This window comes from Panulirus ornatus, chromosome 20, assembly GCF_036320965.1.
Source record: "Panulirus ornatus isolate Po-2019 chromosome 20, ASM3632096v1, whole genome shotgun sequence".
NCBI classification, from domain to species: domain Eukaryota; kingdom Metazoa; phylum Arthropoda; class Malacostraca; order Decapoda; family Palinuridae; genus Panulirus; species Panulirus ornatus.
In genome coordinates this window covers 11,849,965-11,873,483 of record NC_092243.1, presented here as the reverse complement: position 1 = coordinate 11,873,483, position 23,519 = coordinate 11,849,965, and the positions used below count along the sequence as shown (strand labels likewise).

General features: G+C 39.7%; 1 protein-coding gene across 1 annotated transcript in view; it reads left to right on the top strand.

Annotated features, from left to right (window-relative positions):
* LOC139755932 (carbonic anhydrase-related protein 10-like) overlaps positions 1-11,651 on the top strand; it is a 412,551-nt gene extending 400,900 nt beyond the window's left edge. The window contains exons 9-11 of the mRNA XM_071674706.1: positions 1,101-1,238; positions 9,955-9,997; positions 10,341-11,651. Coding sequence (XP_071530807.1) covers positions 1,101-1,238; positions 9,955-9,997; positions 10,341-10,363 — 204 coding nt within the window. The 3' untranslated portion in view covers positions 10,364-11,651. The remainder of the gene's footprint in view (positions 1-1,100; positions 1,239-9,954; positions 9,998-10,340) is intronic.
* The last annotated feature ends 11,868 nt before the right edge of the window (positions 11,652-23,519 follow it).

Sequence of the window (23,519 nt, the reverse complement as noted above, 5' to 3'; positions counted from 1 at the left end):
ACACACACATACACACACACACACACACACACACACACACACACACACACACACACACACACACATCCATCGAAAAGAGAAGCTAAAATTCGTAGCTCTTGGTGACGACATTTCATTTGTTTTCTCTTTCTTTTGCACCACACGTTTTTCTTTTTTCTCTCTCGTTCATTTTTTGTCGATGTAGAAACCGTGGAGATAACCCGCTCGCTGGAGAATTTGGTGACTACATCTCAATTTCCATGCTGTGAGATTCCACATTATGCAGTATGTTCTCGCGATGTGAATTTCAAGAGGATTGGAAAGTATGCATGAGTATGTGCAAGATGAGTTTCTTAAGAAAGAGCTACGTTCTTGGCGTGTTCTCATTTCTAACAGATGTCTATCTTAAGTCTATTGTTATTACCTCTCTTAACATGTTTGTAGAAAATGTGTTTGAGGTTATGAGATTACTATTTCTGGGTCTGACACTCCCTGTGTATCTGATATACCTACACAGATAGGGTGTTTTTGTAATACATCAATGTATATTTCCTTCACAATCAGATACGATGTGTATGTGAACACCATAATAGTCAGGAGTGTATATAACACTATTTATCTTCTTTCCATTCGTATGAGCGCAGGGTGTAGTACATATGTACTGTACTATATTCGGTATAAGTAAGTGTATGTACCTTCTTTCCACTCGTAGAAGCGCAGGGTGTAGTACATATGTTCGGTGTAAGTACAGTGTATGTAGAAACTCTCTCTCTCTCTCTCTCTATTTCTTTGTACCTCTCTCTCCCCCCTCAGTATATGGGGGCAGACAACAGTGTCTACGTGATTGTAACTTTGTTTCCCCTCTCTCTCTCTCTCTCTCTCTCTCTCTCTCTCTCTCTCTCTCTCTCTCTCTCTCTCTCTCTCTCTCTCTCTCTCTCTCTCTCTCTCTCTCTCTCTCTCTCTCTCTCTCTCTCTCTCTCTCCCGACAGATGCGCAGTCTAAGACGACTCTCTCTCTCTCTCTCTCTCCCGACAGATGCGCAGTCTAAGACGACTCTCTCTCTCTCTCTCTCTCCCGACAGATGCGCAGTCTAAGACGACTCTCTCTCTCTCTCCCGACAGATGCGCAGTCTAAGGCGGCTCAAACAAGGATCGTCCGACTTCCGCAGAAATGCTCCGGTCGCCAACAACTTCCGGCCTCTCCAGTCTGCTCATCATCGCACCGTCCGAACCAATATTGACTTCACCTCCGACAGCCAGGTGGGTCGTGGGGCTGTACGTGGGCAGGTACGTGGGATGGAGATGACACCTATACAGCCAGGTGGGTCGTGGGGCTGTACGTGGGCAGGTACGTGGCATGGAGATGACACCTATACAGCCAGGTGGGTCGTGGGGCTGTACGTGGGCAGGTACGTGGGATGGAGATGACACCTATACAGCCAGGTGGGTCGTGGGGCTGTACGTGGGCAGGTACGTGGGATGGAGATGGCACCTATACAGCCAGGTGGGTCGTGGGGCTGTACATGGGCAGGTACGTGGCATGGAGATGACACCTATACAGCCAGGTGGGTCGTGGGGCTGTACATGGGCAGTGCCACAGGTGGGCAGGTACGTGGGTTGAAAATGAGACCATTTTAGCTTGGAGGGAAATACTTGTCGAGTAAATGGGAACTTTGAGACATAGATTGAAGCTACAGATGTTGGATTTAAGAGAATTTTATATAAGAGAAAAAAAAAGAAAGCGATATGCGTTGGGAGGTTCGAGATGTAAGTTCCTTTTGATTATGTGTTGGTTCTAAGTGGAATAGAAGTGAGATTCTGGTTCTAAGTGGAATAGAAGTAAGATTCTGGTTCTAAGTGGGATAGAAGTGAGATTCTGGTTCTAAGTGGGATATAAGTGAGATTCTGGTTCTAAGTGGGATGTAAGTGAGATTCTTAAGGGAGAGCTAGGTTCTTGGAGTGTCCTCACTTCTAACAGATGTCTATCTTAAGTCTATCGTCATCATCACCTATCACAACATGTTTGTACAAAACGTATTTAAGGTTATGAGATTACCATTTCCAGGTCTTCAGACCGTCGTGCATAACAACTCCAACCAAACTTTTGCCCTTGCTTTGGACAGCGGAACTCCAAATTGTTTTACAAACACGTTGAAGATTCATATCTCCAAAGTGCATTTATTATGCTACATTTATCAACATTCAAATTTCCTTTGTGACATATCAAGGAGCCTTGATCGATGTTGGCAACTCGCTTGGGCTGAAGGCGTCACTTTAAGAGACAGTTTGAACGACAAGAGGATATGATGACAACCTTAGACAGTAGAAGTGTGAAAGACAAATTGTAGCTGTACGAGAGATGTAGGAACCTCTAAGTGATGTACATGGACATAGAACATGAGAGTCGCCAGATTCATCTATGGCAGATGTAGTTATTCATGAATGTAGACAAAGGGCAGACGTGGTTTGATAATGGAGTATCATTACAAAGGCGTGTAGATCCCTCGTAGCTGTCTGTAGGTGTTTCAACTACTGGTCCCTGTGGACGTTTGTGAACTGTGGTCCTCTACAAGTGTTCCAGATGAGGAATGTCACATCACTGATGATCTTACGGTAAAGTGAGTGAACTGTGTTACCGTCTGTATACCAAAGCGCCAGAACCAAGTATTATGGGTTTTCTGATATATATATATATATATATATATATATATATATATATATATATATATATATATATATATATATATATATATATATATATATATCGTCTTTTGGCAATATTCTCTCTCGTTATATTCCTTCATGGAAAAAAGAATATATATATATATATATATATACTTCATACTTGCCCCTCTTTCCAAAACTCTTTCATTTACCTCCCTAACAACCCCATCCATATATATATATATATATATATATATATATATATATATATATATATATATATATATATATATATATATATATATATATATATATATATGTATATATGTTGGAAAGGATCACAATTTTGAGCGTGATCAAGATATTCCTATGAGTCCACTGGGAAAATGAAACACGAAAAGTTCCCAAGTGCACTTTCGTGTAATAATCACATCATCAGGGGACTCATAGGAATATATATATATATATATATAAAGTCATGCCTCTTATATTTACCTATTTTTTAGCTAGATATTCCCAGTGGACCTCACTAATAACTTACGTTACATTTGAATCAGATAAACTTTTCCCCAGTCGAGATACCCTTGCGTTAAACCTTATCCCCCAGTAGCTATTTCTTTTTTTTCCAGTCGGTCAACTTTTTTCCAATTACTTTCCCCTCGAGAGTGTCTTTATAGTTAACGTTTTCTCCTGAAGAGAGCGAAGGGAAAGTTTTTCGGTAATTAGCCTCCGTCGAGGCCCAAGTCTCTCACTCAATACTGGAAGATTTCTCATCATTTCACTTCCCCCCCACAGTAAGTCATCCCCATCTGGAGAATAAAAAGAAAAAGAGAAAAAAACTAGCCTCTTGGATCCCACTATCTATGGTAAACAGGACAGCAAGGGAATCAAATCCGATATAAACTTCCTTCATGATGTTTATCGCCTTTCGAGGAATGCCTTAACTGCCTTCAATTTAAAGTCTCTCTTCGATAGAAGTTTAGTATCAAGAAACTCCACCATGATGATTCTCCAAAGATCTTACTTACCAGTGTAGTGATAGTGTGGTAATGCTACTATGCAAAACCTCCTTCATGACAAGTCTTCTTCACACACACACACACGCACACACACACACACACACACAAACACACATACACACAGACACACACAAACACACATACACACACACACACACACACACACACACACACACACACACACATATATATATATATATATATATATATATATATATATATATATATATATATATATATATATATATATATATATATATATATATATATATATATATATATATATATATATATATGCAGTCCACCATGCCTCTTACGGATTTTTTTATAACCTATTTCATAAAGCCATTAATATCTGACACTATCTCCACCCGCTTGTGTTCTATATCCATATGAACGTATTGTGTCATTACTGGTCTTGGCCATAACTGTATTCCAGTTTTACATAAACAACCTCGAGATGATTCGTCTTTAATCTGATCTGTAACAACGGGCAGCAACTATGTAATGCATAAGCTACCAAAGCAACACACCTGCATCATTGATGGTGTCGGAACGCTGGATCGTGTTCCCTCCCCAAGGAGCGAAAAACTCCCTGGCGATCGATCATACGAACGAATGGATTAATTTGCGATTGGGTGCTGCAATTCGTATGGTAAAACTTAGGGGAACATGTCGGCGCCACTTACTGCTGGAATATTATAGCGAGATTTGCTTATATGTTCCAAGCTCTGCCGATATTTCCTCCAATGTGATAACCCTGGTCGGCATTTGTGATGAACTTGGTTCATGACTTTGCACATTGGCTTTGGAAAGTCTCCCCTTTTAGTTTAGATTTATATATATATATATATATATATATATATATATATATATATATATATATATATATATATATATATATATTTATATGTTATAAGGTTGCCAGGCGTGAGCTATGGATAGAGTTGTGCGGAGGAGGGTGGATGTTCTGGAAATGAGATGTTTGAGGACAATATGTGGTGTGAGGTGGTTTGATCGAGTAAGTAATGTAAGGGTAAGAGAGATGTGTGGAAATAAAAAGAGTGTGGTTGAGAGAGCAGAAGAGGGTGTTTTGAAATGGTTTGGTCACATGGAGAGAATGAGTGAGGAAAGATTGACCAAGAGGATATATGTTTCAGAGGTGGAGGGAACGAGGAGAAGTGGGAGACCAAATTGGAGGTGGAAGGATGGAGTGAAAAAGATTTTGAGTGGTCGGAGCCTGAACATGCAGGAGGGTGAAAGACGTGCAAGGAATAGAGTGAATTGGAACGATGTGGTATACCGGGGTCGACGTGCCGTCAATAGATTGAACCAGGGCATGTGAAGCGTCTGGGGTAAACCATGGGACGTTTTGTGGGGCCTGGATGTGTAAAGGGAATCGTGGTTTCGGTGCATTACACATGACAGCTAGAGACTGAGTGTGAACGAATGTGGCCTTTGTTGTCTTTTCCCAGCGCTACCACACGCGCGCGCGGGGGGGGAGGGGGGTGCCATTTCATGTGTGGCGGGGTGGCGAAAGGAATGGATGAAGTCAGCAAGTATGAATATGTACATGTGTCTATATGTATATGTCTGTGTATGTATATGTATGTATACATTGAGATGTAAGGGTATGTATATGTGCGAATGTGGGCGTTTATGTATATACATGTGTGTCTGGGTGGGTTGGAACATTCTTTCGTCTGTTTCCTTGCTACCTGCTACCTGCTTTAACTATGTTTCCAGCTATAATTTCTAAAGGTAACTCCTTAACCTATACTATATCTGTTAACTTTGTTGAAGATGCAGTCCACGATTCACATATAACAAAGACGTACATTATTTGTGTTGCATCTGACATTATCCTCTTTCCTGAACGTCAATTGGTCTTTCCTCTGTAATAAGACACATATTCGTCTGGAAATCGTCCTGTTAAATCACTCCATCTACAAGACATATCTTGTGCTGGTGATCATATCATCCCTGTTGTATTTTCCGGACTATAGATACTGATGATAGATTTTCCGATATCTTGAAATAAGACGATGCGATCATAACCTCTGATTATAGACTTAGACACTGGATTCTGCCTTCATAAATATAGAAAGTTAGATAATGCTATAACTGCCTGATTATGGGAAGTACTGTTTTTTCCTCAATATCTAGTTATAGATAACATGAATATATTGCATTTTCCTTTTTATAGATACAGACAGACATTTCCACAATGTTCTTTATCTATAAAATTACATGGATTATATTATACTCCCATGATTACAGAGCCTCATATATGATGATGTACATTACCTGTATATATAACATGAATCATATCGTATACTTTCCTGATTGGAAAACCTTCATAGTCAGCTCTCGTTATATGAGTAAATGTGAATGATATCACAATGGCGCGACTCAAAAACTTAATATCTGATTCTCGTCTCACACTATCTGGATAAGCTCTCACTCTGGGAAGGCAAATCGCATTCAGATGTAAGGAGTTATGAAAGACAGTTGAGGGGCTCTGGTTAAAAGGGATTTTATAATTAACAAATATCTTATAATATATAGTTTATAGTTCTTAGTGTTTTAACTTTGGATTGAGCTTATAGCCATAAAGAATTTCCTTTTGGGTCATTTAAGCAAGTTGACAATAAAGACATCTTATCTTATCTTATCTCATCTTATCTTAAAAGCACTTGTTGTGATGACATACGAATGATGGCAGCTAGCACTGAAAGATTTCGTAATGCCTTTTCTTATCGATGAGAAAGAAAAGGAAAGGAAAGAAAAAAAAGATAGTGCAATGTGAGTCGACTGTCACCTCGCAGAGGTAATCGTCAGTATCTTTGTGTACATCTGAAACGAAAAAAAAGATAGAACAGAAACACGATTTTCCTTTTTTTTTTTGAGTGCAGAAAAAGTCGTCCTCTTCCAACCTCTCTCTCTCTCTCTCTCTCTCTCTCTCTCTCTCTCTCTCTCTCTCTCTCTCTCTCTCTCTCTCTCTCTCTCTCTCTCTCTCTCTCTCTCTCTCTCTCTCTCTCTCTCTCTCTCTCTCTCTCTCTCTCTCTCTCTCTCTCTCTCTCTCGAAGCATTCATCGGCTGTAAGTGGCACAGAGCAAAAGTTATCGTTATAAAACTATTGACAAAGACTTTACATAAAGATCGAACAATGATGCTGTTGAACGAGCTTTGAAATATTTACATAACGTTTTCTATTCGCCAGATTAATCAGATATTTCTAGGATTCAATTTAATCATTTGAGTTGATTTATCAGAATGAAATTAGGGCTTATCATTATACACGATACATATACACGATATATATATAAACACGATATATATATATATATATATATATATATATATATATATATATATATATATATATATATATATATATATATATATATATATATATATATATATATATATATATATATATATATATATATATATATCGTGGCAATACAAATAGGCCGGACAGGTTGAGTCTCGGTAAACGCCTGGGTATTAGCTGGATCGGGAGACATACGACGTCATTAGTGTAGCTCCAAATTAGATGGCATGGCTGAGGATTGGGCCAAGGATTGGGCAGACGGTGTGCAAGGGGACGGATCCAGGCTCGGTTGATTCACTATGTCAGGATCGTTGACAATACGTGAGTTGAGAATTTCACTTGATCCCACATATCTTTACGGATGCCAAGCCAATGTAGCACCACCGGGTCTTACAACCCTTCTTTTATATATGTACGAAAGTGGTCGATTATAAGTACTGAAATCCAAGCAAAAATGCGACCTTCTTGGCTTATGCGAATGTTTAAATGGTGTTTGGAACCTCCTTTTCATCGTTCTCGTCAGTTCTATGTAGACTCTGCAGCCCGCCCAGGGATGGACTATACCATCTTAACTTAAGAGCGTTGAAGCTGAACCCACGCGCATTAGAACACCCTCCTTGATCAGCAGGTTGTAGCGAGCAGCTGCCTACGGAAGTACTTGTCCCTCTGATCTAAGGGTACTGAAGTGGTGTGTGTGGGGCAACATCACTCACCCTTCATGTCAGTAGGTTTTGAAAGCAGACGCCACAAATACAGACGACCCTACTGAATGAGGAGGGCTGAAATGGTGCTCGGAATTCATTCAATACCCTCTGCACCAGGCAGAGATGGACACAAATACCTTTTTTTTTGGGGGGGGGGGCTGCATTCAGATGCGATATACCGGCGACGAGGATTGAGGCTGAATGCGAAATTCTAAATTACACCTTAAAAGGACTGTAATTAAATGCTAAATACGTCGCACTGAGAACGTCGTTTGAATCCATTTGCAAAATACGTTCCCAATGCATTACGATCTCGCGTTATGACGCTCGTTAAGAAGGGATGATGAATAAAGTTTTTTCCCCCATGGATGGCTATAACCAAATCAGTGTGATGATGTAGTGCATCGTTTATGTAAATGTAGACATCATCAGTTATCCCCTCCTGGTGCAAACATGGCTATACACGCAGGGCGTTATCCACTTTAGTTCACAGTCATTACCCATCTTGTTATTAAGACGAATTTTCTACGTTGTTCTTTTCTCTATCTACCGTGTGATCATTTTCACTATCCTATGAAGGATTACTTCTTATCTACGAAGGTAATCGACTATGTAAAGAGGATGTTGTGTGTACTAAGGTAATCGACTGAGTAAAGAGGATGTTGTGTGTTACTAAGGTAATCGACTGTGTAAACAGGATGTTGTGTGTACTAAGGTAATCGAGTGTGTAAAGAGGATGTTGTGTGTACTAAGGTAATCGAGTGAGTAAAGAGGATGTTGTGTGTACTAAGGTAATCGTCCGTGTAAAGAGGATGTTGTGTGTACTAAGGTAATCGACCGTGTAAAGAGGATGTTGTGTGTACTAAGGTAATCGTCCGTGTAAAGAGGATGTTGTGTGGATGTTCTGACGTGTGGCAGGGGGGCTCAATGTTAACGCCCATAAGCAGAGTTGATGGCTCTTCTTAAAGAATACACTTGAAAATGTAGGTAGAATTCTTGCACCTGTGAATACCAATAACGTTTCAAATGTGTTTGAGTATGGGATTCAATACTTCTAAAATTTGTGGATTTATAAAGAAAGAAAGAAAAAAACATACGGAAAACGAATCTACAGTCTATCTGTTCCTGTGAAAACCAAAGTGAGGAAGATAATGAAGCAAAAAAAAAAACATCAGGGCAACGAATACCAGATGGCCTTTGTTCATTTACTTTTTTTGCAGATGACGCGAGTGAGAAACTGCAGAAGCTAGTGTCTGAGTGTGGGAGAGTACAGCAGAGGAGAGAGAGAGAGAGAGAGAGAGAGAGAGAGAGAGAGAGAGAGAGAGAGAGAGAGAGAGAGAGAGAGAGAGAGAGAGAGAGTAAATATGGATAAAGAAAAGAATGTTAGGTTCAGCAGTGGATAGAGACAGGTTATCTGAAGTTAATAGGAAAATCTTAGAGGAAAGGGAACGTTCTGAACCCCTGGGAGTGGCTATGGCTACAAATGGAGCCATGGAAGTCGAAGTGACCCATAGATGGGTGAGACGAGAGAAGATCTTGGACGCAGGAAGAAATGTATGGAAAGTGAGGTCGCTGTCTCTAGGGGGAGAAGCCAGGTACATATGTTTGATGGTAGGGTGGTGCTCTAGTTATTGTATGGATGCGAGGCCGTGGCCTCAGATACAAGCTGTGGAGAAGGAGAGCGTCTACGCGTAGTGCAGCGTTGAAGCTGCAGGAGTTCTGAGATGGGACGACTACAGGATATATATCACAGTTAACAGTTCTTCAGAAAGCTCTAGGGATACCAGAGGAAGTGACATGAATTGAAAGAAGCTTGTTAGAAAGGTCGTAGAGTGTATGGAGTGGAGTGGAGTGGAGTAGAGGATAAACGGGGTACAGTGAATAAGAATATAGCAACAGCAGCAGCAGCAGCAGGAACATACAAGTGTGGAATACGTTGTGTGATGAGGAGAGGTTGTTCAAAAGGATGGGGCCTCCACGAGTGTCAAACCCTCTCTCCTTATATTGGAAACAGATGATTTCAGATGAGTAATTACACACACACACACACACGCACACACACACACACACACACACACACACATACTTTCTACTTGTACAGCATAAATACTTGACAACATATAGGTACTAACTCACTGATTTACACTATAGAATATTACATCCTCCTAAATTCAGGTCAAGTTGATATAACCCTCTTTTATCCGTAACGAAAAAAATAGTTAAACAAATCCTCATTATTCTTATCTTTTCAGGGGAAAAAATGTTCTTTGTCAGAGCCAAAATTCCACTACCGAGGTAAGTTGGGATGCGACGTGTTGTACTAGTGATATAAACAGAGACGTTGTGTGATATAATGTTAGATCAGGAACTTAAATAAACTATCTGTAGTCTTAAAATCCTTTATTCTTTACACTGCTTTTTTAGGATATCATTCATGATGGTAACATTTATATATATATATATATATATATATATATATATATATATATATATATATATATATATATATATATATATATATATATATATATATATATATATATATATATATATATATAAAGTATGTATCTATCAGAGAAGTGATAGATACAATATTTCTAAAAGTGATCTAACAATTCCACTTTTGTTTAACTTTCAGCGAATGATTGGCTCCGTTCCTGACCATGATTGTGGCAATACAACTGTACATACGCCGCCACCAACAAATTGCTTGTTTGTTTATAATGTAAATAGCTATTCAGCATTCAGCACATATATTTTGTTAGCAAGATGGATGAGACCTGCCTGACCCTACGAGGTTGGATGTATGGATGGTAATCAGTGTTCTCGTCACCTATACAGGCGGGAGTTGGATGTATGGATGGTATTTGATGTTCTCCTCATCCATACCAAGTTGGATGTATGGATGATATTCCTCCGGCAATAATGTAATGATATGTGTCAACTTCCCATGTTCATATTTTTTTTCTATGGCTCAGTGTACAGTGCATAAACCCACGATGGATGATAAGGGCGTGGATGATCCTTACCTTACACTGATCAATACGATATTGGAGAGACTGGAGAAAATGAATATCTATTCATATTCAGACCCCACAGTTCTTCCGTGACTGCCAAATTCAATCAATCTTAATCAATTAACTTTAAAATTCAGTACCATACGTATGTAAAGAGAAAAAAGTTAAAAATTTGAAAATATGAGTACCATAGGTATGAAAATCTTATGAATGCTGTTGATGAAATGTAAATTCATTCATTTCAGTCTGTATGATTAGGATCTCCATTGCTCCCTACACTCGTAATGTAAAGCCAGCCATCTGTAATGGCAGAGAATAAAGCTAGGAGAAGGCATTGTAGCAGTGGAGAGAAGTAGCCACAGTGAGGTACACTTGTAGAATGCCAAATACACATTCTGATCTTGATTTCTTCATTTATGAAGTTACCTATATAAACACACAGCATCTCGACATATAAGCAGATTTATATATAGATTTGTATTTCTCTCTCTCATTCATTCATATATACGTAAGCAGAACACATCCATACACATATAAATGTATATCCATATATACATACATTCAAATGTACGTACAGATACTCATACATAACCACACAAACGCAAAATTAAATAGTAATTCATACACTGGTATGAGTTGAAAACATACGCATTGATACGAGCATTCATACACATACGCACACAAACACATAAAACACATAAGTTCCTTCAAGCAGGTATACATACACAAACACTCGCGTACACACGCTCATACATACACAAGAAGACACACACACACACACACACACACACACACACACACACTCATACATACACAAAAACACACCCAAACACACACACACACACACACACACACACACACACACACACACACATATACACACACACACACACACACACACACACACACACACACACACACACACACACACACATATATGCTCATGTTACATATATCTACTCCCATCCACTTCATCTTCAAGTCCCAAGACAAATCTAACAAAATTCGCCCATGAAAAACTCACTTTCTTAAGCCCAGACCCGTGAGTGTGGACGATGCTGTATTAGTAACTCGTGTGTATATATATATATATATATATATATATATATATATATATATATATATACATATATATATATATATATATATATATATATATATATATATATATATATATATATATATATATATATATATATACAGAGAGACTGAGACTTCGATACTGGTTATATATATATATATATATATATATATATATATATATATATATATATATATATATATATATATATATATATATATATATATATACATAACCAGTAACGAAGTCTTAGTCTCTCTGTAGCTTCAGAAGTCGTAAATCTCATACGTTTTAATATCTGGAAAGTGAAGCTAAAGTGAAGCTAATCCAAGAAATATGATGATGTATGAAGTAATACATCACACAACAGTTGGATGGAACGAGAGGTTCTTTTGAGGATGTAAGACGCATTCACACTCTTCAGCGTATTGCTTTCGTGGCTCAAATACTTTCGCCAAAGATGGATATAGATAAACAGAGAAATGAGCAGATAAGATGACTTCAAGATATCCATAAAAGTATGAAAGATTATAAACATATTCACGCGGTTAGAACACACACACACACACAAACACACACACACACACACACACACACACACACACACACACACACACACACACACACGAGATAGAAACGAGTTAACTGAAGACATCATCATCTCTTCTTTATCTCAAATCTCCATCATCAGATATCTAATGTCTCATTATGTCTCATCTGTGGCTACTTTTCTCCTGTCAGAAAATATTATATGAAATATATGACCATAGAAAGATATAAAGGTTTTATAGCACTATATAACATGTGTAAATACGTCAGTGTTTCGTGAGTCAAACACGACCGATATAACTCGTCAGAAGGTGATAACGCCGTAACATATCCATTGTAACACTTATAGGTGTAGTCTCTAGTTTTCCTGTAGCATGTTTAAGGCTCATCTCACATTAGGTGTTTTTATGGTAAACGCTTCGAAGAAAAAAAATATATATATATATACATATATAAAGACACTCCTCTCATATAGAAAACGGAGTGACCTGGAGAATTTCGGCCAATAGGGTGAATGCAGTCGACCTTCATCAATTTTTCAGAAGCATCTATGGTTATACGGTATAATAATATGTATTTCTTGTCCAGGTACATGTATGAATGTATGCTTTAGTTGGGTATTCGATTTTGATATTTCTGTTCAAGAACATGTGGAAAATGTCTATGAGTGAACATATGTATTAGGAATAAATGTAAATGAGTCATATTTTTACCAAAAGTCCCTTTAGATATCCCTTCCATGCATAAATTATATATATATATATATATATATATATATATATATATATATATATATATATATATATATATATATATATATATATATATATATACGAATCCAGCTAACACCCTCCAATCATAATAAAGAGACACACACTTCCACTGAACAACAGACACGTGATTTTTTTCAAATGCTGAGAGAAAATGGAAAAGTAAACACGACACCTGAGCGCTTTCGTGTATTAACACATCTTCAGAGAACTCTTACTGTAACTGTCCTCTAAAGATGTGTAAATACACGAAAGCGCTGAGGATCTCATGTTTACTTTTCCATGTGGTTTTTGAGCATATATATATATATATATATATATATATATATATATATATATATAGCAATGGATCTGTTGCTTAGAAAACGCAGTCGCTTTAGGAAAAAATCAACAGGGCTTTGATGAACATATCTGGCTTTATTGGTGTACGTTTCGGCAATTACAAATACCAATATCAAAAATCATAAAGAAAAGTTAATATGACTGTAAGATGCACATTATGAGTTTCTGTAAAAAGCATAAAATCTAAAATGTTCCTTGAAATATATATATATATATGTAACTCCAAAGCCCATAGTAAGATGAACAGTAGAGCAAGGATAAAAGAAATTAATGATGACTGAATAAGCTACTTTATCCGAATGAGCTACTTTGACATAATGTATATGAAATATTCACGAGACATTAATTTCTAGTCGAGTATCATAATTCTACTGTTCATAATTACATATCCTAACGTTGATATATATATATATATATATATATATATATATATATATATATATATATATATATATATATATATATATATATATATATATATATATATATATATGTGTGTGTGTGTGTGTGTGTGTGTGTGTGTGTGTGTGTGTGTGTGTGTTTATTTATCTATTTATTTATTATACCGATCGCCGTTTCCCGCGTCACCGAGATGGCGAAAGGAAACAGACGAAGAACGACCCACCCATTCATATACACATATCTATATACATATATATATATATATATACACTTACGTATACATACATATACATACATATACACAAACGTATACATATATACATATTCGTGCTTGCTTGTCTTCATCCATTCTCGGCGCTACCCCACCCCACAGGAAATTTTCTAATAACACTGTATTCACCCTTTTGGCTGAAATATATCTCATTACCTTCGTTATACAGAAACTTATTCAAGGTTTTCTGTTACATATATATATATATATATATATATATATATATATATATATATATATATATATATATATATATATATATATATATATATATATATATGATCATGTGTAGATATAACAGGGTTTTGGATCTTGACATTAGCTCACCACATATTGTACGACATTTTGTCGTCAGTGTATATTATAAGAAACATCAGTGAAAACATTTAGCTAGTCAAATTGCAACATTTATTATGTTTATATGTTCATGAGGAATAAAAACTGAATTGACAACTGATTGTTTGTGCAAATCTATGTTTGCAAATATTGTGTTTGAGATGAAATATCAATAAACTTGAATATGACCTGAGTTTTCCTTACATAACCTTATTTTTTTTTTTCACCTCTCTGAAACGCTGCTTGATATTGCTCATGATAACGATAACAAAATTATGCTCTTTGAGAGAAAACAGCACGACGAGTTTGGAACCAATATATGAATACTTTAGAGCTTTTTTTTCTATGTTAGCTGAGACAGCATGAGCAACTGATCGGGGCCTGAACATGCAGGAGGGTGAAAGGCGTGCAAGGAATAGAGTGAATTGGAACGATGTGGTATACCGGGGTCGACGTGCTGTTAATGGATTGAATCAGGGCATGTGAAGCGTCTGGGGTAAACCATGGAAAGCTGTGTAGGTATGTATATTTGCGTGTGTGGACGTATGTATATACATGTGTATGGGGGTGGGTTGGGCCATTTCTTTCGTCTGTTTCCTTGCGCTACCTCGCAAACGCGGGAGACAGCGACAAAGCAAAAAAAAAAAAAAAAATATATCACCAATGGATCTGTTGCTAGGAAACACATAGGCGTAGACGGCATAGTTACTCTTGTGTGTCTGGAGAGTGTACTTTCATATGTGTGTATGTCTGAATTGAAAGGGCGGTTGTATAGTGCATGTCGGGTCATTCCAGTATGTGTGTGTGTGTGTGTGTGTGTGTTTGATCAGCGTTTTGTTTGCTGTGGGAGGGGGATCAGTGAGGAAAGGTTACTGAGGGATAAGCTTTTTATTTTCTAGTATCCCTTCCACACTCCCACATCAATACCGTCACACTATCACTTCCAATCCTACTGCCCACGCACAATTACCTCCTTCCCTCCCATTTGCATACATCAGCAACTGTCGCCCCCCCTAACCACCCCCGACTCACACCCACATACATGACTACCGGCACACTGTCACCCTCTCTCTCTCTCTCTCTCTCTCTCTCTCTCTCTCTCTCTCTCTCTCTCTCTCTCTCTCTCTCTCTCTCTCTTGAACAATCATATCACTCTCAGGACACATCCCTCGCCTCACACTCACACACTTTACTAACCCCCACAATTTCTCCTCCTTCCTCTCCCCGTCCCCTTTCATGCAGCATACTAACTACATCATTGTCATTTCTCTTTAGTACCTACATACATCACAACGCCTCGCTGTCGCCCTTTTTTTGCCCCATGCCTAACCACAGTTTTACCACCACAGTTTCACCACCTTCCCTTCCTGCTACCCTACGAAAGATCGCCACCGCCATGATTATACCTCCCGTTCTACCACCCACGTATGTCGCCAACGCTACGCTGTTGTCTCCCTCTCTCCCACCTGCACACATCACTACCGTCACAATGTCACCTGCCTGCCACCCACCTACATACCGTCGCCACGGTCTCACCCACTCCTTATGGTCCACACACACACACATCACTACCAGCACACTCTCACCTCTGCTTCCTACCCACACACATCAGTCCCGCTACATTGTTCTCTCCCTCCATACCTACGCATACACATCTCTACCACCACACTGTCACCCTCCTTCTTCCCGTCCACGTACATCACTGTCGCCACACTGTCACCTTCCTCCCTCCCTCTTGCTCACACACATCACCATAACCGCATTGTCGCCTCCCTCCCTCCCTCCCTGCTGTCCACACATTATTACCGCCAAACTCATATATCACAGCCTTCCTCTGTCGCCAACAACAGTGCTTAAGATATAGGAACGGCCGTAGACAGAACTGGAGGTTAGAGAAAATACAGAAGTTAACAAGTGTTCGTAATAACAGTGCAAAATAAAGAGTAACACACACACACACACACACACACACACACACACACACACACAACACACACACCACACAAATACATTCGATCGAGCCAGCTCAAGGAGAGGTAGCTGGTCTCCCCTGACATTTGAGGAGAGACACACCTACTGCAGCCTAAACCACACACACAGACTACGACACTGTGAAGCTGGAGAAATTGATCGCCTGACCCCTTGTACTACGACTAGATTTTCTTTCAAGAGTTGTATGGTTCTTAATCAGTATTCGCGCCGGCAGCTTATGTTATGCACTTAAATGTAATCGCTTGATTATGATAGCACACGCAACAGAGTAAGTTCAATCAGCTGTATAGTTAATAATAAAGTTCTTAAGGTTAATCAGATGAATACCTAGCACTATTATATATCAGAAGATCACATGTTACTTAGTTCTTAGATCAAAGTCTAAATGACGCCAAGCTACTCCTCTCACTCCCGCTCATCTACGTCTCTATCGTCACGCAGTCATCTCCCTCACTTCCTGGTGACACACCGAGACTTCCGCTACACTGTCGCCTCCTTCCCTCCCTCACATATACACTGCTGCCTTTACACTCTTCCCTCCCTCCCATATACACTGCTGCCTTCACACTGACTTCCCTCCCTCACATGTACACTGCAGCCTTCACACTCACTTCCCTCCCTCCCATGCCTATCATTTACCACCAAACTGTCACGTCCTTCTTTTCCGCTCACTCACATCACCTCCACCACACTGTTGAGGCCTCCCCTCTCTCACACTCGCACTCTTCACACCCATCACACGGTTGCCTGCCTCCCTCCTTCCCACCCACTCACGCACATCATTAACGTCACATTTTTCACGGCACTCCAACCCATCCGCTCACGTGAATCAATAACGTCACACTATCGCCTCCCTCCCTCACTCACGGACATTGCTTAATGCCACACTATCACTTCCTCATCCCAATCGTCCACAAACATCACTGTCACCGTAGTGATGACCCACTCTCCTCCTGCTCACTCATATCACTTCCGCCAAATCCTGACTTTTCTTCCTTCTCTCACATACACATCTCTACCGTCGCACAATCATCTCCCACCAACACACATCGCTGACACTAGACCATTGCCTCTGTCCCACTCATATAAACATCGCTATCTGCTCCACTGTCGATCTCATCCCTTCCTCCCTCGACACACCACTACCGCCACAGCGTCGCTTCTCTCCCTCCCTCCCTCCTTCCCCAAACACATAGCCACTGCTCCTGAAAAATTTCATTTATCTTTTTGAATGAGTACTGTTGCCAAAACATGATTTCATACAGATCAAAGTTTCGTTCAACTTGGATTTTTTTTGCTGTACAAAGCTGTTCTGTACCTGGCGACCAATCATCATTGACAGCCATCTCACCTCTTACAAAGCTAAGCTTTGGAATTCTCGTCTTCCTATCGTTATTGTCTCATACTTCATCATTTCTGCTTTAAGCATCAAGTCTACTAACACCTGCTGTGTCGTGATTAATTTCCTCACGCAATATTCTATGACTTATTTCCTTTCTGATAACAAAATCTACCAATGTTTTTCAACGTCCAGTGGAACTAGTGATTGGATTGTTAGACAGTTGTTTACAACCTGTAGCTTTCTGGTTCCGCTCACCTTCACGGTTAGGTCAACCACCCTAGTTGTCCTCAGACCTCGCATGAGGCAGGACGCATAGTGTAGTGCAGTTGGTGTGTGATAGATTAATAATGTACGATACTCTACGTTTCATTCCAGCGTCGATGGCACGTACATGTGTTCGGCCGTTAGCTTCAATAAAAAAGTAAAAATTAGAATTCTTTACATTGTCATCACAGGAGGTGACTAATCTTTAATGAAAAATATCAAAGGAATTACGATACATACAATATTCACATACGTTTGAGGCTACATAGAGAACATAACATTTGAGAACAAGAACAGGTTGGATAATTTCTCATAAAACCCACTGACCTGCGCTGAAAACAGCAAGTGGAGGATAACCTACACTTTGTGCTAAATTACTTTAGTGTGGGGTTAATGATCGACTTTGCCATCATGACGGAGAAGTAATGCAGAACAACTTATACAATGAAATGTTAGGAAAGCATTGACAGCAAGCATGGATTGAAGTGATGGAACGATATAATGCGGTGTATCTTCAGCCTTGACCCGTTGTCCTACCTCAGCATCGGAACATAATGCACCATTTCTTTACATAACCCTGCTATATATCATGATAATTATTTCGAAGAGGATTACGAACGATAGTTACTCAACATCATATATTTCCCATAATACTGAATGTGTTCTTTTTTTCAAAATATGTCCAATTGATTAAATGAAACGGCTCAGTTAAGAACAGTAACTGGTAATTTTGCACCATTTTCGTTTTTATGACCATTTTGATAATTCCGTTTGAGTATTACAGGGCCAAGAAAGACGACCTCCCAAATCAGAGAGATGCTAGCCACTTGTGGTGGCCCTCCACTTACCCAGGCAGTAGGTGGTGCCAAGATAATAACAGAGAAACTTATGTCTACTGAGAGTCAATATGACAACCTCACACCACAGTCAGAGGAGCTGGTTATTCTGACTGAGTCTGATGTGGATGTGATAACTTGAATTTGTCATAGGATGTGTTTGTATGGTAGGAATAAAAATGATCAGATATTCTTTGACGTTTTATTATGAATATGACCGAAATAGATATAGAAGGTTAGATGACTGTAAAAGCAGTTGTAATGAAGAGGAATTAGCAGCAATGTTTGTGTTAATCAGATGGAGATTATATGGAAATGAATGATTGTGTCGATATGTGCCACATATACCAACCTCCTGTTAAAGAACCTTTTGAAAGTTTGCTTTTAAAAAAAGAATGGAGATGAGGCTTAGATATATTACGATATAAATCCAGGATAACAGTGTTTTGTTGTTTGATTAACCTTCAGCTTCTGTTGCTGATGGAGCCCAGGAGGCCTTCTTCAGCCCCTGCTTCAACTACATTCCATACAAGTAAAACCAAATCCAAGCGTCCTCATGCTGCTTCGTGTCAGCTCCTCAGACACAAAGAATGACACCAGACACACCACATGCTCCTCCCATAAGCCTGCATGCTTCCTAGTCAGTTCCTGTGTCATGTAGAGTGGCACCCATTAGACCACATTCTCCTCCTCCACATCCATCCCTCCCCTCGTTAGTTCTTGTGTCACAGTCAGAAACAACTGACGCATCACACCCTCCACCCTGGCTCACTACCAGAGGAGGAGGGAATAGAAAATGTATTTAAGGAGAGGAGAGCTGCTATTCTGCATTCAAGAAGCATCAGGAGGAACTGCACAGAGCCCAGCAAAAGCGAGTAAATGACTCAAATTTGGAATCTAAACAAACCTGCGAGTTTGCTGGGTCAGCAGCGTAGTCGGAAATAAGACATTTGAAGATATGTTTGCAGAACTGAAGAGAATTTCTGAGGAGACTGTCTTGTTCGTTGGTGAAGCTTGCCAGGTTATTCATAATACATCTAAGGGCACTGAGAAAGAGTATGTATTTCTGTAAACTTTCGATGATGTATATATATTTAGTGTTTTCTTAATACTAATGTATTTCCTTAAAGAAGTGATGTTTATCATTTTTTGTATTTTCATTTCATATTCAGTAAATTTCTGGAAGTATTCGTACAATATCTACACTCAGGTATGATGTCTGCATGAACCATATTCCCAACCAATTTGTTCCCATTCATCACCACTCTCATACCATAAAAGTATTTCTTTACATCCTTATTTACAATTTCATGTTATGTTTTCTAGTTGCTTTATCTCAACATGCCGCAAAGAACTGTCGACTGTCCATCTCGGCGATCTCTTTTAAAACCTTAAAGTATGCGATCGGGTCACCCCACACTCCTCTCTCTTCCAAAGTGGGTAAGTGGAAAGCCTCCAGCCTTTCCTTATAACTTTAGCTATCTCACTTCTGGGACCATCTTTGCTGCTCTCCCCTGGACCTTCTCAGCGAGTTCTTTGTGTTTCTTTAATGTGATGACCAAACCAGCATCAGGATCTAACTGATCTTTGATCACGACACGTTGGAGTAATTCATCTACTTCTTCCATGTGATTAATCTACGTCAGAGCTTCCAGTGCTCCATACCAGAGTGAGGTTAATCTCTCTTCAATAAATGGCAAGAATCAGTAGCCTTGTTTGTTATTATCAAAGCGATAAAACTTTAAGAGCGATCTCTACTCACTGTTTGCTTTTAAATCCGTTCTCGCATTAGAGCTTAGTCTTTTTAAAAAAAATAGTACCTTTTGAACTGTTCGTGATTTGTAGTTCAACATTATTTCTTAGTCATAAACAAATTACATTGAAGATTTTAAGCTTCATCAGGCAGGAATCGATGCTTTCCTTTTAACTATCAGTTCCTATTTTCGTGGGGTCGCCTGTGGGGAGAGGCAGGCGAAAACACAAAACTCTATTGGGGCTCCAGTAATATCCAGTGATCAAATCGAGAAGGCAGTTCGTACACATTAGAATGCTTGGAAAACGGGCCTTATTCGCCTCCCTTCCACACCCATTATTGCCACCGCATTGTCATGTCTCTCCCTCCCTGCTTGTACACATCCCTACCAAGACACTGTCACCTCTCTCATTGGCTCTATCACACATCACTTCTGCCACACTAGTGATTCCCTCTCTCTCTCTCTCTCTCTCTCTCTCTCTCTCTCTCTCTCTCTCTCTCTCTCTCTCTCTCTCTCTCTCTCACACACACACACACACATCACTGCTCCCACACTGTTACCTACGTCCCTCACACTATTGGCAAGCCAACCACCCCACTGTCACCCCCAGGTTCATTCACATCACTTCTGCCACACTGTCTAGCGCCTCACTCTCGCTCACACACACACACACCACTATCGCCTACATTCACTTCCCTCCCTCCCACTCAGATACATCGCTAACGTCACATTATCCCCTCCTTCCCATTCTGCCCACACACACATCCCTGCAGCAACACTGCTACCTACACTCTTCCCCACGCACAACCCTTTCCACCACTCACACACATCACTGCCGCCACAGTGCTGCCTCCCTCCCTCCTGCTCACTGCCGCCAAAATGTGACTTTCTTCCATCTCGCCCATACACATTACTACCGTCACTCAGTCATGTCCCATCCACACTCACATCACTTCCAAAACAACGTCGCCTCCCTCCCTCCTCACCCTCATTGCCACTGCTTCTGCCATCCTTCTGTGTCTTTTTTTTAAGTTAGTACTGTTGCTAAAACATTATTTCATATTGGTAAAACGTAATGAAACTTTATTTCATTTCCTGTATACAGCTGTGTTGTAACTGGCGACCTGTGTGTTGTTAGAACATTTCTCTTCGGAGTATGTTATCATACCTCCTCCCATCACAGAGCTAGGCAGAGGATGTCTCTTCTTCCTCTCGTATTTTCCTCTTTCTATAACATTTCTATCCTTAAGAATCACGTCTACAAAACACCTGCTAAGCCTTTAACTCATTTCTTCATCTACTTCTAGTTTCTTCTCTCCCCTACTAATACAGAAATAATATAGATTAATCTGGAATCAAGTATTTTGCAACAATGACTCATTGGAACTAGCGACTGGATCGTTTGGTGGTTGTTTATGACCTATTGTTACCTGGCTCCGCCCACTCTTCATGGCAAAGTCAACTAACAACCACCCCAGTTGTCCATGGGCCACATGCATCGTGAAAATGTATGTGGTCTTAGAATTATCTTTTAACACCCAAAGAAATTGTTATTAAGATTTTTCGGTTGGTGGATGTGACTTACGTTGAAAGCCTTAATGTAAACCCTGGCAGTGTGAGAGGCTTAAACCCCAAACAACCAACCAGGCAGTTGTCCTCAGACCTTGCAAGAGGCAGGACGCGTACAGTGTAATGCGTATTGCAGTTAGTGTGTGTGTGTGTGTGTGATACGTTGTTTCATACAATATTATACACTTTAGTGCTGATGCGTGAGAACATTGAGTTAGCGTCAGTGTGAAGCGACAATTCATACGGATATCTATCTGTACAGTGCAGAAATTCTGTTCGGCCGTCAGTGCAAAGACAAAAAGTGAAAAATGTTTCTTTGCGACGTCATATCGGGAAAATTATTGTGCTGGAAATTAACCCTTGATGAAAAGTGTCAAAGGAATTGAGTGAGATACATCAGAAAGGATCAGATACGCTTGATGCTACTACACCCATAACTATGATATTTTTGAAACAAAATCCAGTGAATAACCTTCCGTCCAGCACAGCCACCGGAGGAGGAGGAAGAGGGAGAGGTAAGTGGTGGAGCATAACCTTCATGTTTACTAGTCTACTTTTGTAGGTCTATGATCAACTTTGTCATAGCGACAGATTATTTACTTGAAACAACATATTTCTAACAGTACAATTTGAGCAAAACGTGTGTATATCATAGAAAATGAAGACTTGGGTCGTTTTAGATTTGGTCTGTGTATCAGTTAACATCAGTGGCTTCGAGGGTGATTGAGGAACTGGAGGATGGACAATTCAAAAGGCTTGTCAGAAGCTTATAGGCAACAACGCGTGAGTGTTGGCAATAGTGGCCTTTGCACATCAGAAGGGTTGGCATCATTGGATAAACACTTCTGATTCGGGAAGGGTTGGCAGCGATAGGAGGACACTTCGGAAGGGTTGGCAGCGGGAAGAGGACACACTTCGAAAGGGTTGGCGGCATTGGGTTGTGCACTTCGGAAGGGCTAGCAGAATAATAGATACTTCGGAAGGGTTAGTAATAATGGGTGAATAGTTTGGAGAAGTTGGCAGCAGTGACTGAACATTTCGAATGGTTGGCAGCAGTGGGTGGACAGCCATGAAGGGATAAGGTGACATCAGAGAAAGATGAATGATAAGGACGATTTGTTGTGAGGTTCTCACCCACTTCATCTCTTAGGCTAGGACAGGTCGAGAGTAAAATTTGTAACCTAACCTGAACTAATCAACCTAACCTAACCAAACCTAACCTAACCTAACCTAACCTAACCAAACCTAACCTAACCTAACCTAACCTAACCTGACCTAACCTGACCTAACCT